General features: G+C 39.5%; 2 protein-coding genes across 2 annotated transcripts in view; both read right to left on the bottom strand.

The window, feature by feature from the left end:
* Window positions 1-11,413, bottom strand: part of polr1e (RNA polymerase I subunit E) — a 53,748-nt gene extending 42,335 nt beyond the window's left edge. Inside the window, exon 1 of the mRNA XM_028805774.2 lies at window positions 11,301-11,413. Coding sequence (XP_028661607.2) covers window positions 11,301-11,364 — 64 coding nt within the window. The 5' untranslated portion in view covers window positions 11,365-11,413. The remainder of the gene's footprint in view (window positions 1-11,300) is intronic.
* Window positions 1-14,486, bottom strand: part of LOC114654912 (baculoviral IAP repeat-containing protein 1-like) — an 828,238-nt gene that overhangs the window by 223,233 nt on the left and 590,519 nt on the right. The gene's annotated exons all lie outside the window — the stretch shown is intronic.

Genomic DNA, 14,486 nt, shown 5'->3' with positions numbered 1-14,486 from the left:
GATGCGAGTTTTAATCTCTCAATTTACAAACTGTAATGTCATGAATTTGTAAGAGGAAACGAAATGATGACAGCAAGATTAATCATTTTTTTAAAACAGTGTTCTGCACTGTTTTCATTTTAACCCTTTTCATAATAAGTGAACTGTTTTTGTTGCTAATTAACTTCTTTTAAATTCATTGTATTTGACTTGTTCTTGAAGACTCAGACCCCTTAATTGTTTCATTTTCCTTAATTAGCAGCCAAGCAATAATGAGATACATAATGAACCAAAACATGCCCAGCAAACTGTGTCCATCATACAGTATCCGAAAATAAAGAAAGGTGAAGGTCTTGGGAATGCTGATCTGCTCAGGTCCTCAAAACATTTGACCAGAGCTCTTAGAAAAGAGAAAATTCAGCATCTAATTAAGCAACTGGTTGGAGTGAAATTGGTTGGAGTTTGAGGCCCTGATTTGGTTGGTCTTCTGTTGATTCACTCACTTCTCATTTCTTTTCTGTTTTAAGGAAAGAACGATGAAGAAAAAAAGAGGAACAAAACTTTAAAAAAAAAAAAAATGAATTCAGAAAAAGTTAATTAGCAGCAAATACAGATCACCCATAAGAAAAGGTTTAGAATGAAAACTTATTGCCACTGGGGCCCTCCAGGACCGGAATTGGGGACCCCTGTTCTACACAATCCCTAAAAAAACGGAACGGAACCTTCACATTCTTTCTATGGTTGCATCTGGAGTGTCTTCAGTTTTCCGGTTAATCATTTATCCATTATCTAACCAATATTTTATAGTTCAGGGTCAGAGGAGATTGTGCACACTGGCAGTGCTAACAACAGTTAAAGCAAATAAAAAATTAGGCAAGATTCAGACAGAATCAGAATATCTTTATTGTCATTGTAACAGATACAACAAAATAAGGTGCACTCCCCGTGGTGTCAAAATATAAATAAACCAGTAACGGCGCACTGCAGCAGTGAATACACTTGACTTGAGCGTTAATAGTATTCATCCTCTTCCTCTGTAAGTTTACCATTTGTTTGCTCAGCGGTTGATGTGCTTGCTGCTTCCTGAGCAGCTCTTCTTTACTCCACCCTAGCGGTCCACTGCTTCTTTTCTTTCGTCAGCATCTTTTCATGTTAAAACTGATTAAGTTAGTTTTTGTGTTGCAATTACTTAGTACGTTTTCTTTAATTTTTCACTTAATCTGGCACTTAAGTCTTCAATCTGCCTCAAGAATGATTAATGAAGGTGGAAGGGAATGAACGGCGCCCGTACAGATGCGCCGCATGGCCGCCCTGCTGCGCGCTGCCGAGAGTTGAATCTACAATAAAATTAAATAAAAATAAAAAGAGTAATAAAATCATCACCCCGAAAGCGGATAGTAGACGTCACATAGTATATGTGTACCAAATTTCAAGTCAATAGGTGAAACAGTTTGCGAGTTACAGGTGATTTAAAATCCTGGACAGACAAACGAACAGCCAAAAGAGTACACCAAACTAACATCATTTTGGACCAAAATTTTTAAGTGCCTTTCAGACAGCCTTGGTATCACAATCTCTCCTAACCCATTAACAGCTGTGTTCGGTGTTCTTCCAGACGGACTTGAAGTGGACAAGGACAAGCAAACGGTGATTGCATTCACTACACTTTTGGCACGTAGACTTATTTTATTAAATTGGAAGAATCCTAACTCTCCTCTGATAAGTCAGTGGGAAACCAATGTTTTATATTATTTGAAATTGGAAAAAAAATAAATTCTCAGAGAATCTGTACAGAATTTTTTTAAAACCTGGCAGGATCTAATCAATATTATTTTAGAATAAGAGAAATAACTATTACCGCATTTAATTCCCTTCTCCTTTTTTATTTACCTATATATATTTCTTCCTTTCTTTTGTTTATTGTTGCCTTATTAAAAAGCCCTAAGCAATTCTCCTTTGGCTAAGCTGTCCTTCTCAGGGGTGGGGTTTGATTTGCCTTCAATTTTTTTTGTGATAAATTGATCTATTTGTATGGAATGATTACAATAAAATTAATAAATAAAATGTAAAAAAATAAATAAATAAAAAGAGTAATAAAATCATCACCCCGAAAGCGGATAGTAGACATCACGTAGTATATGTGTACCAAATTTCAAGTCAATAGGTGAAACGGTTTGCGAGTTTCAGGTGATTTAAAATCCTGGACAGACAAACAAATAGCCACGGTAGCGTATTATAGAAGAAGATAGAATTACAAAAGGATAGGAAAGGTTAAGAATAAATAAGGTAGAACACAAACATTCAACATAAGACCTTAATTGCACATGAAACACTATTGCACAAGATGTCATCTATTGCACTCCTGCATTGGAGGTGATTAGGTGGCATTCAGTGCCCTAATAGCAACTATTTAGCCAGTCTACACTGGCAATGAAATGAGCAACTCTCCATTTGTTAATACCAAAATAAAACATATTTAGTGCTTTGAAACACAAAGCACTTAGACTATGTCAGAAAGCAAGCAGAACAGGGAAAACAGCGTACTTCATTGATAAATACAAAGATGTAGCTGTTAAATGTATGTCATCCATTTGGTTTTTGAAGTCTATCTAATGTTTAATAGTATTGACCATACATTGTTGTTCTCTGTCTTGTTAAATTGACCCTAGCCTGAATGAATCTATTAATTTTTTACATTTAGAATTTCTCATTTAAAGATTTACCAATGTTGTTTCTTGTCCTAGAGTGTGATATAAACACAGGGAACTCCAGTCTCGGTATTACATCTTGCCTGAAGTAGGGGCCTGAGTTGCCTTGAAAGCTTGCATATTGTAATCTTTTTAGTTAGCCAATAAAAGGTGTCATTTTGCTTGGCTTTTCTCTACATTCATAATGGCTAACATGGTACAACACCCTAGTAGTACTAGTATAACCCCTAAAATGTGAAAAACTGAGTGCAGTATATTTTAAAAGGAAATTGGTGAATGTCTACAAGTTACACTGCAGGTCCATTTAATATTCTAATTCTGGATTAGAACATAGGCTAAACAAACCATTGCCAAATCTTACCAGTCATTTAAGATACTTTAAAAAATGGCTCAACAAAAAGTGTTTTACAGGGCTTCTGAAAGAATTAATATTGAACCAGTAAGTTTGATTTCACACAAGAAATTCAAGCTTGGACAAATGTAAAAGAGGGACAGATTTGGGAAAATTACAACACTAAGTTTTGTGTGACATTTGAAAATTGAATCAATTTGACTTACAGTGGTGTGAAAAACTATTTGCCCCCTTCCTGATTTCTTATTCTTTTGCATGTTTGTCACACAAAATGTTTCTGATCATCAAACACATTTAACCATTAGTCAAATACAACACAAGTAAACACAAAATGCAGTTTGTAAATGGTGTTTTTTATTATTTAGGGAGAAAAAAAAATCCAAACCTCATGGCCCTGTGTGAAAAAGTAATTGCCCCCTGAACCTAATAACTGGTTGGGCCACCCTTAGCAGCAATAACTGCAATCAAGCGTTTGCGATAACTTGCAATGAGTCTTTTACGGCGCTCTGGAGGAATTTTGGCCCACTCATCTTTGCAAAATTGTTGTAATTCAGCTTTATTTGAGGGTTTTCTAGCATGAACCACCTTTTTAAGGTCATGCCATAGCATCTCAATTGGATTCAGGTCAGGACTTTGACTAGGCCACTCCAAAGTCTTCATTTTGTTTTTCTTCAGCCATTCAGAGGTGGATTTGCTGGTGTGTTTTGGGTCATTGTCCTGTTGCAGCACCCAAGATCGCTTCAGCTTGAGTTGACGAACAGATGGCCGGACATTCTCCTTCAGGATTTTTTGGTAGACAGTAGAATTCATGGTTCCATCTATCACAGCAAGCCTTCAAGGTCCTGAAGCAGCAAAACAACCCCAGACCATCACACTACCACCACCATATTTTACTGTTGGTATGATGTTCTTTTTCTGAAATGCTGTGTTCCTTTTACGCCAGATGTAACGGGACATTTGCCTTCCAAAAAGTTCAACTTTTGTCTCATCAGTCCACAAGGTATTTTCCCAAAAGTCTTGGCAATCATTGAGATGTTTCTTAGCAAAATTGAGACGAGCCCTAATGTTCTTTTTGCTTAACAGTGGTTTGCGTCTTGGACATCTACCATGCAGGATGTTTTTGCCCAGTCTCTTTCTTATGGTGGAGTCGTGAACACTGACCTTAATTGAGGCAAGTGAGGCCTGCAGTTCTTTAGAAGTTGTCCTGGGGTCTTTTGTGACCTCTCGGATGTGTCGTCTCTGCGCTCTTGGGGTAATTTTGGTCGGCCGGCCACTCCTGGGAAGGTTCACCACTGTTCCATGTTTTTGCCATTTGTGGATAATGGCTCTCACTGTGGTTCGCTGGAGTCCCAAAGCTTTAGAAATGGCTTTATAACCTTTACCAGACTGATAGATCTCAATTACTTCTGTTCTCATTTGTTCCTGAATTTCTTTGGATCTTGGCATGATGTCTAGCTTTTGAGGTGCTTTTGGTCTACTTCTCTGTGTCAGGCAGCTCCTATTTAAGTGATTTCTTGATTGAAACAGGTGTGGCAGTAATCAGGCCTGGGGGTGGCTACGGAAATTGAACTCAGGTGTGATACACCACAGTTAGGTTATTTTTTAACAAGGGGGCAATTACTTTTTCACACAGGGCCATGTAGGTTTGGATTTTTTTTTCTCCCTAAATAATAAAAACCATCATTTAAAAACTGCATTTTGTGTTTACTTGTGTTATATTTGACTAATGGTTAAATGTGTTTGATGATCAGAAACATTTTGTGTGACAAACATGCAAAAGAATAAGAAATCAGAAAGGGGGCAAATAGTTTTTCACACCACTGTATATGTTATCTGTTACTCTTTAATAATTTTTTTTACCCGCTAATATAGCAAATATAAATCTTACAATAGCAAATGTTACAAACCTTTCAGAGGGGTTCTGTGACAATGCAGATTTTGAAAGCATTTTGTCACAAAACCAGTTTCAAGGAGTTTGTTTAAATGAACATATCTTGAATAATCTTTCATTCGACAGTACAGAAATGAAAATGTTTGAATTTTTATTTCTAGTATTGACTTTAAGCAGAACTTTTAAAATACTGGAGAGAAAGTGTCAAAAAATAAATTTGGAAGGTGCACACGGTAAGACAAATCAAGTCATCTATGATGGAATCATCTTTTATAAGCCCTATGCTGAAAACTCCCCAAGAGTTCATCCATGAATCACCATGCCTATCACACATTTAAATTGAAGCCCTGCTTTGTATTTTAGTATTTCTGAATGGCAATGTACCTAAATAATAGTTGGGAAACTACTTCATGGATATGCCACTGTTTAAAAGCTGCTGTTATTGTTAGTATTTACACATATTTTATCACAGAAAAAGGCACAACATTGTTCACTTGAATAATGGGGGTACATTGAATGGGATTCGTGTTTTTGTCATAATGTCAAACAGGTAACGAAAACCATGACATTTTACTGGTATTGGTATCGATTACAAAAATGTTCTGGTATCGTGACACCCCTATAATGCAATTAATTTTATTTTCTATTCTCTGTGAAGGTATTCGGCGTGAACTACAGGGTAACACGCCCAATGCTATTTTGGCTTCTGCAACATGCAAGCTGAGATGGGTAAGAACAGGAAAAATGAATACAACTTACACATTGGGAATGTGAAGGATTGCCGGCTTTCTACTCCGGCCCTCACCCCCAGGCCGCCAGGAGGAGCTCTCCCGACAGCATGAACGTGCCCCGAATTCCAGCAGGGCATCATGGACTCTGTAGTTTATATGCACAGCCCTGCTGGATACCATGGGGGCCTCCAGGAGTCGCTGTAGGGAGGTTGTCGGACTCTTATGTGCCCTATAACCCGGAGGTGCGTCAAGATCACATGACAGGAAGAAATGATGTGCCTCCAGGGTAAAGAAGAGTTTTTATATGACCCGGAAGTGTTCCTAGTCACATGGACAGAGGACGAAACACTTCCGGATCAGGACTATAAAAGGACTATGGGAAATCCCAGATGGCGAGCTGAGCTGGGAGGAAGAGTGGCAACGCGTCTGGGAGTGTGGAGGATTATTGTTATCATTATTATTATTATTATTGAGTATTGTGGAGAGGAGGGTGCTTTGTGCACAATTATTATTATTAATAAATCATTATTTGGACTTTTACCTGGTGTCTGACGTCTAGTCTGAGGGTTCAAGGGGTCACGGAGACCTTAATCTGTCACAGGAAGCACCTATTTTAAATGCTCATGTCTGTAGTAAAATTCATAAAAAAGAGAGACTGATAATGTGTATCCCCAACATATATTAAAAGCTAAGGGGTCCAGGGATCAGTCAAGAAATTAAAAGATTGGACACTGGCCTAAATCAACCATGAAGAATCTACAGAAAAAAGACTGGAAGGTTTGGAAAGATTTTCATAATAATTCTTTGCATTTATATAGCGCTTTTCTCAGTACTCAAAGCGCTCAGCAATTGCAGGTTAAGGGTCTTGCTGAAGGGCCCAACAGAGCAGAGTCCCTTTTGGCATTTACGGGATTCGAACCAGCAACCTTCCGATTGCCAGTGCATATCCCCAGCCTCAGAGCCACCACTCCGTCATATACTTAAGACTAGAGGAAGTAATTAATTGTTTGGGATGTTAACAAGCAAGTTAATTAAAATTAAGCACAAAATGATGCTTGAACAATCTTATATATAAACGTCTACACGTGGAAGTATGTGTGTGCGTCTGTCTGGCCCGGAAGTGAGAGGTAGAGTTGGGGTAAGTGCTTCACCTCCGAGGAAACAGAAAACTCACTTAGCCGTTAATAACACAAGCGGGGCCAGCATGTCAGCTAAACGAAACCTCAGAAGAAAGACAAAGTCGCTTAGCTGCTAACATAAGCAAAACGGTATCCCTTTTACTTTTCCTCCCGCTGCTAATACACAAGCGATGCGAGCACGTCAGCAAAACGAAACCTCCTAGGACAGAGATGCCCAGTGTAGTTCCTTTCAATTACCTGACATCTCTACATTTCGATTTTTTTTTTTCTGACGATTTCAATAGTTTCTAGGACCCAGGGATTTTTACAGTACACGCTTACACAGCTAGTAATTACATAAGTAGCAATAATCCATATTACTAACCGAGAATGGTAAACCAGATGGCATGGACACAGGTACATGGCGATGGGACCATGAGACATACTGCGCAGGCGCGTACAGTGCGCGTCTCATAAACCGCAAGCGAAGTCGTATCCACCGCGAATGAAGGAGTCACGGCCCAAGAGCTCAACTGACGTGAATGAAAAATGAAGCAACAACGCGCCCATAGCTAACGACTAATGACACAGCCACACAAAAAAGAGGATTCTGCGCTGCAGCCCAGATTCAAACGGAAGAGGCTACGGAGGCCCCACAGGTCCACAAAGATAGTACAGAATGCGCGGGAAAGTACGAAAGGCAAAGGCGCCTACACAGCATAGTGAAACCCGACATAGTACGGAAGGCACAGGCGTCACCGCCATATTGTGAGTGGCACTACTGCGGAGTGAAGTTAGAAATAATGTGCTGCTTGGGATTGTACAAACCGCTGAACGCTTTACACCAAATTCAAACACAATACAGCTGAACGATACAAACACGAGCCCACCTGGATAAGATCAATGAACGCAGGCGCCTACGACGCATGTCTGAAACTGCGGAAGCAAAGCAGGCACGGGTTCAAAACGAACGAGCTCGACTGACGGATATACAAACACGAGCCCGCCTGGATAAAATCAATGAACACAGGCGCCTACAACGTGCGTCTGAAATGCCACGGGCAAAGCGGGCACGGCTCCAAAACGAACGAGCTCGACTAATGTATTTCAGGATACCCAATGCCAGGGGTAGGCAAGCGAAGCGAACAGGGGGCGGAGCCCCCTTGTTAATTTCTATTTGAGAAAGACAATTCAGACAAAAAAATCTGCTGCCACTTTGGCCCTCCAGGATAGAACCTGAGGACCCCTCACTATCTTCTTATATAATATGGTACCGTGGCTGTCCATTTGTCTGTCCAGGATCTTAAATCACCTGTAGCTCGCACACTGTTTGACCTATTGACGTGAAATTTGGTACACATATACTACGTGACCTCGACTGTCCGCTTTCGGGGTGATGATTGACCTCCAAATCCAAATCTGGAGGGAGCCAGTGGCTGAAGGTTTTCATTTTAACCCTTTTCCTAATTAATGACCTGTTTTTGCTGCTAATTAACTTCTTTTGAATTAATTGTAATCAACTTGCTCTTAAAGACTCAGACCCCATAATTGTTTCTTTTTCCTTAATTAACTGCCAAACAATTGTGAAATACAAAATAAACCAAAACATGACCAGCAAACTGTGTCCATCATACAAGCAAACTGTGTCCATCATACAATATCTGAAAATAAAGAAAGGTGAAGGTCTCAGGTATGCTGATCTGCTCAGGTCCCCAAAACATTTGACCAGTGCTCTTAGAAAAGAGAAAATGAACAATTTCAGAAGTGTCTGCTATTGCACAATGACAGCAGCAACAAGCCATGGAATTAAAGAACGAGTTTAATTAACGACAAGAATCAACACCTAATTAAGCAACTGGTTGGAGTGAAATTGGTTGGGGTTTGAGGCCCTGACTTGGTCTTCTGTTGGCTCACTCACTTCACATTTCATTTCTGCTTGAGTGCCATTTAAGGAAAGAAATGAAGCAATTCAGAGGAATGATGAAGAAATTCAAGGAAACAAATCTTTCAAAACCTGCGGTGGGTTGGCACCCTGCCCAGGATTGTTTCCTGCCTTGTGCCCTGTGTTGGCTGGGATTGGCTCCAGCAGACCCCCGTGACCCTGTAGTTAGGATATAGCGGGTTGGATAATGGATGGATGGAAATCTTTCAAAACAAGTCAATTAAAACTAATTCAAAAGAAGTTAATTAGCAGCAAAAACAGGCCACTAATTAAAAAAAGTGTTAGAATGAAAACCTGCAGTCATTGTGGCCCTCCAGGACCGGAGTTTGAGCACAATGCTTTAAAGAATTGTTTATACCCTTTTATATTATTTTACAAAATAACAGTAAACAAATTTTCAAAGCAGTATCTTGTTTTCTTCTGGATCAGGTTTTGGTTTTTACATGTGGTTACTCATTGTAGACAATCTTTGTGGGCTGCATCAGGAGTGGGCAGGAGGAGGAGTATAGGGACCTAATCAATGACTGTGTTAAATGGTGCGACTCAAACCACCTACACCTGAACACCAGCAAAACCAAGGAGCTGGTGGTGGATTTTAGGAGGCCCAGACCCCTTATGGACCCCGTGATCATCAGAGGTGACTGTGTGCAGATGGTGCAGACCTATAAATACCTGGGAGTGCAGCTGGATGATAAATTAGACTGGACTGCCAATACTGATGCTCTGTGTAAGAAAGGACAGAGCCGGTTATACTTCCTTAGAAGGCTGGCGTCCTTCAACATCTGCAATAAGATGCTGCAGATGTTCTATCAGACGGTTGTGGCGAGCGCCCTCTTCTACGTGGTGGTGTGCTGGGGAGGCAGCATTAAGTAGAAGGACGCCTCACGCCTGGACAAACTGGTGAGGAAGGCAGGCTCTATTGTTGGCATGGAGCTGGACAGTTTAACATCTGTGGCAGAGCGACGGGCGCTCAAAAGGCTCCTATCAATCATGGAGAATCCACTGCATCCACTAAACAGTGTCATCTCCAGACAGAAGAGCAGCTTCAGCGACAGACTGCTGTCACTGTCCTGCTCCACTGACAGACTAAGGAGATCGTTCCTCCCCCAAACTATGCGACTCTTCAATTCCACCCAGGGGGGGGGGTAAACGTTAACATTATACAAAGTTATTGTCTGTATACCTGCATTGTTATTACTCTTTAATTTAATATTGTTTTCTTTGTATCAGTATGCTGCTGCTGGAGAATGTGAATTTCCCCTTGGGATTAATAAAGTATCTATCCATCTATCTATCTTTGGACAATAAGGGAGTTTTTTTATTGTACTTTCATTGGCGTGTTATAATTCTAAGTAAAGCTCCACCTGTCTGAGATAAAGGAATAACAACATGAAATGCAAGTATAATAATTAAATGTGTCAAAAATATATTTTTGTTGCTTATTTCTTTTCTTCATTTATTTAATTCAGTGACAAATCATGCAGCATGAAATAAGCAATGAAATGAAGGCTGTCACTTTCATTCGTCAAAGTTGAGAGGGCGGGCTCCAGCGAATACTGTTTTCTGATTGGTGAATCATCCACAAAGTAGGTATGAGCGATTTCCTTGAGTTTGGAATCCTGGGTCTTGGTCACAAGCTGAAAGTTGTGACTATGGGCATCTGATAAGAGCACAAAAAAAGATGCCCAGAATTAATGACATGTGGACAAGAACAAGATGCCCAGAATTACTATGAGAAGTGGCTACTTTAATTCAAGAAACTCCAAATTTATTATTAGGTGTTTGCATCTGAACTGTCTGTTGTAAATGTTATATTCGATGGCCGACGATTTACCAGTGATAAATATGTATTAGCTAGAGTTCGCCCTCTCACCTTTGATCAGTGAAAATGACAGTTTTCATATCAGAGCTTATTTCATGTTGTGTGCGGAATCATTGAAATAAAAGATGACATAAATAAAGATGCTGGTAACAAAACATTGACAATTATTTATGCTCACATTTCGAGTTATTACTTAGTGTAGCTTTTCACAATGCTTTTATTTACTTATTTATTTTGTCCGAAATAATCCTCGATAGTCACTTAAGTGTTTGTACACAACGTTAAGGATGGCAGGGTGAATTCTTCCGAATAAGCAGCTAGGATTCACGTAAACCATTAGCCTGGTTCTCTTGTAATGAATTTAAACGCATTTTGCTTTTAGTGCAGAATAAACGATGAGGTATCAACAGACACAAGCAAACTTAGTAATAAAGGTGCAGCAATTAAATAAGAGAAAATTCGACTATTTAATAAACACATTCAGAAGGTTCTACCGCAGTATCGTCGTACTAGACGACACAAATGAAAACTATACTGGTTAGTCGGTAGGCTCAGACAACTTTAAGGACAGGCTTAAAGGAGAATAAAGGAAAATACAACGTACATAAAATAACTTTAAACTTGCATAGATGGCGATGAAAAGCACACGTGGGCACAGCGAGATATTACATGTCTGACAGCTTAAACGCGGGTTTTTCCAACGAAAAAACAATTTTTAATTCCCACTTTTTTTTAAATATATTAATTAATAGATTACCAATCGGGGCTTTCTCTGAATCTTCTCTCCTATCATCGTATTTCCAAACAGCCGAAACAGCCATGTGTATTTCAATGAAAAACAGCGACTCTCATTACGGAAAGCAACAAAGGACAAACAGAACGAATCCTTTCAGGGATACTACTACTGCCCTCACACGGCCAAACAGAGTAACTCCAGCTACTCCCAATAATATCCCTGGTGGGCTGGCACCCTGCCTGAGGTTTGTTTCCTGTGTTGGCTGAGATTGGCTCCGGCAGACCCCCATGACCCTGTAAATTAGGATATAGCGGGTTGGATAATGAATGGATGGATTATTTGTAGCCAATGCTATATAGGTCCTATTGTTCTTTCTGAATTTTGGGCATAGGAAGGGTGCTATATAAATAAATTGTGTTATTAGTATTTTCATTTTTTTTTCTTTTGATGGCCCATCGTTTATAATAAGTGACAAAAACTAGATCAGGCAATTAATATATCACATAATAAAGTGTTGAATATGTATTGCCATTTTCTTCACATACATTTTTAAAAATATTAGATTGGCTTAAATGTTCATTCTAAATTGGTTTGGAACAATATTGCGCACATGCATAGTACGTTTTAAAAAACATAATCACTTTTATTATTAACGTTTTACTAAACTCTGACGTGGTGTAAACATTATAATTATATTGTATACTTCGTTTCATGAATGTAAACGAAAAACTGTTTTCAATTAACACAGATCTTGATGATTTTAATTTTGTCGACATGTTAAATGGTTCCTACAGACCCGAACACAACGTAAATGTTAATACACTGTAGTGTATTTCACAGAAACGATCCGTATTGTATTGTTTGATGTATGACACAACGTGATGGCAGAAACCCTATGGACTTCACAATGATGCGTATTATTTGGTTTGATGTACTGTTTTTCCTTCTCATTTTTATCACTGAATTTCTGAACGGGTCCTTCACCCGACGTTACTTTCCGGGCTTTGCTGAGACCTGCCGAAACCTTCCAAAAGTAATTTTACGAAGTCAGTCCTGAAACGACGGAGACGCCATTTCCGGGTCTGTAACTGCGGGTCTACAACTGCGGTGACATATGGTGCTGTGGCTAGATTAGCTTGAATTTTATTGTCATTGAACATTGTACAAGTACCATGAAAACAAAATGCAATTTTGCATCTAACCAGATGTTCAAATAGATGTTAATTGCAGGTAATCAGATATACATACATATAAAGGTGGACAGGGTATACAGAAAGTACAGTATGGATAGAATAGAAAAAGTACAGTAAAGTATCAAAACCAACCTGGACGTGGCAGATGTTTGTCGACTGGCTGACCAACCTTAAGTGTTACCTGGTAGGTAAATATCCAAATAATCAGATTGCGATTATGATTTACGAATGTAATAGTCCAATCTTCACCCTGTCAAGTAAGCAAACCTTGCTGTGTTGCAATGTCAGAGTCTTCACCACTGGTGTCTTAGGTTCGATCTCCATTAGGGGAAGCAAAGGTGCGTACATCTGGTAAGCCCGAATTAGGGTGAAACACGTGTTGTGTACTCTTTGTATTATGTGACAGGTACTCTGTAACATACATACAGTATATATATATATATATATATATATATATATATATATATATATAAAGACATGCAGGTTAGGTGGATTGGTGATTCTAAATTGGCCCCAGTGTGTGCTTGGTGTGTGGGTGTGTTTGTGTGTGTCCTGTGGTGGGTTGGCACCCTGCCCAGGATTGGTTCCCTGCCTTGTGCCCTGTGTTGGCTGGGATTGGCTCCAGCAGACCCCCGTGACCCTGTGTTCGGATTCAGCGGGTTGGAAAATGGATGGATATATATACAGTATATTTATTGTGACAGGTGGCTGATGTCTATACCCAGTCGGGACGCCCCTGCACGCTATGTTCAGGAGGAGCAGCCCTGGACACTGCAATACCTCCCCCTGGACGCTAGATGGCCGCCTCCCTGGGGTGGAGCAGTGCCTCGGGTTCCCACAGAGCATCCTGGGAATTGGAGTTGGGTGCACCCCTGTTGGGTCCCGCAGGCACTCCAGGGGGCGCTGTGTTTGTGACTCCTGAGCCCATATGAGCAACATATTCAGCACACCCGGAAGTGCAGCTGGAACTCGGGGATCAAGTACCTGCAGCACTTCCGGGTGAACTATAAAAGGAGCCAGCAACCACCACTCAGGAGCCAGAGTTGGGTGGGAGGAGGACAAAGCTTGGTGAGGAGGAGTGGTGGTAGAAGAAGAAGTAGTATGTTGTGTGTCTTTGCTTGTGCTTTTGGGACTGTGTTGGGCCTGTGGGAACACACCAAAAATGATTTACTCTGTTAAGAAGACGTGCCCCACGGCTGAAGAGAAAATAAAAAGTCTTTCATTTTATACGTGCCTCTGTGTCAGTCTGTGCCGGGTCGGGCGTTATATAGCGCCTTTATCACTATATATATATATATATATATATATATATATATATATATATTGGGTGCTTTGCGGATGTTCAATTTAAACTGATTGCTATTTTTATGGGAATTGTTACATACAGTATGTATAATTACAAACTATTTTACATTACAGCAAGTAATTAACCATATTAAAAAATAGTAAAACGTAATAATTTGAAAGTAAATTATGTTTCATGTTGTGTTAGAGTTATTCATTGCATTATACAATTTTGTAATGTTTGGATTTGAAATTAACACGCAAATACTTTTTAAATTTACACTTTTACTGTAAAACTTCAGTAAAAACAATTTTTTGAATTTACTTTTCATCAATATCGCATTGAATTTTGATTCTGTGTTTGGACTTTCATCATGACAATGTAACTTATAAATGCCCATGAGTGAATTTAATTTCTTTCTCTCTAATAAATAAACTGACTTTTTCGAAAGTTTGTCTCTGTGATTTGTTAATTGTCTTTGCAAAAGCTATTCTAATCGGAAACTGTTAACGTTTTAATATGAATGGCATATCAAGATCACCTTTGGTGTCTAATGTTATCTGCGGGAGATGTACTACATTACCTTTCTTGGATACATCCTTCTTTCAACAGTAATTCAGGTGGTGGAAGACCGTACGGTGTTAACGGTTGTAGATATTCTTCGGGATATTGTAAGTTGCTGTTTTCATCTTCCACATGATCACCACCAACTGTTTCAGCATAGTCCAT

This window comes from Erpetoichthys calabaricus, chromosome 7 (genome assembly GCF_900747795.2).
Source record: "Erpetoichthys calabaricus chromosome 7, fErpCal1.3, whole genome shotgun sequence".
Taxonomy (NCBI): Eukaryota; Metazoa; Chordata; class Cladistia; order Polypteriformes; family Polypteridae; genus Erpetoichthys; species Erpetoichthys calabaricus.
Note: the sequence above shows the minus strand (reverse complement) of the source record. Positions and strands in the feature narration are given on the sequence as shown.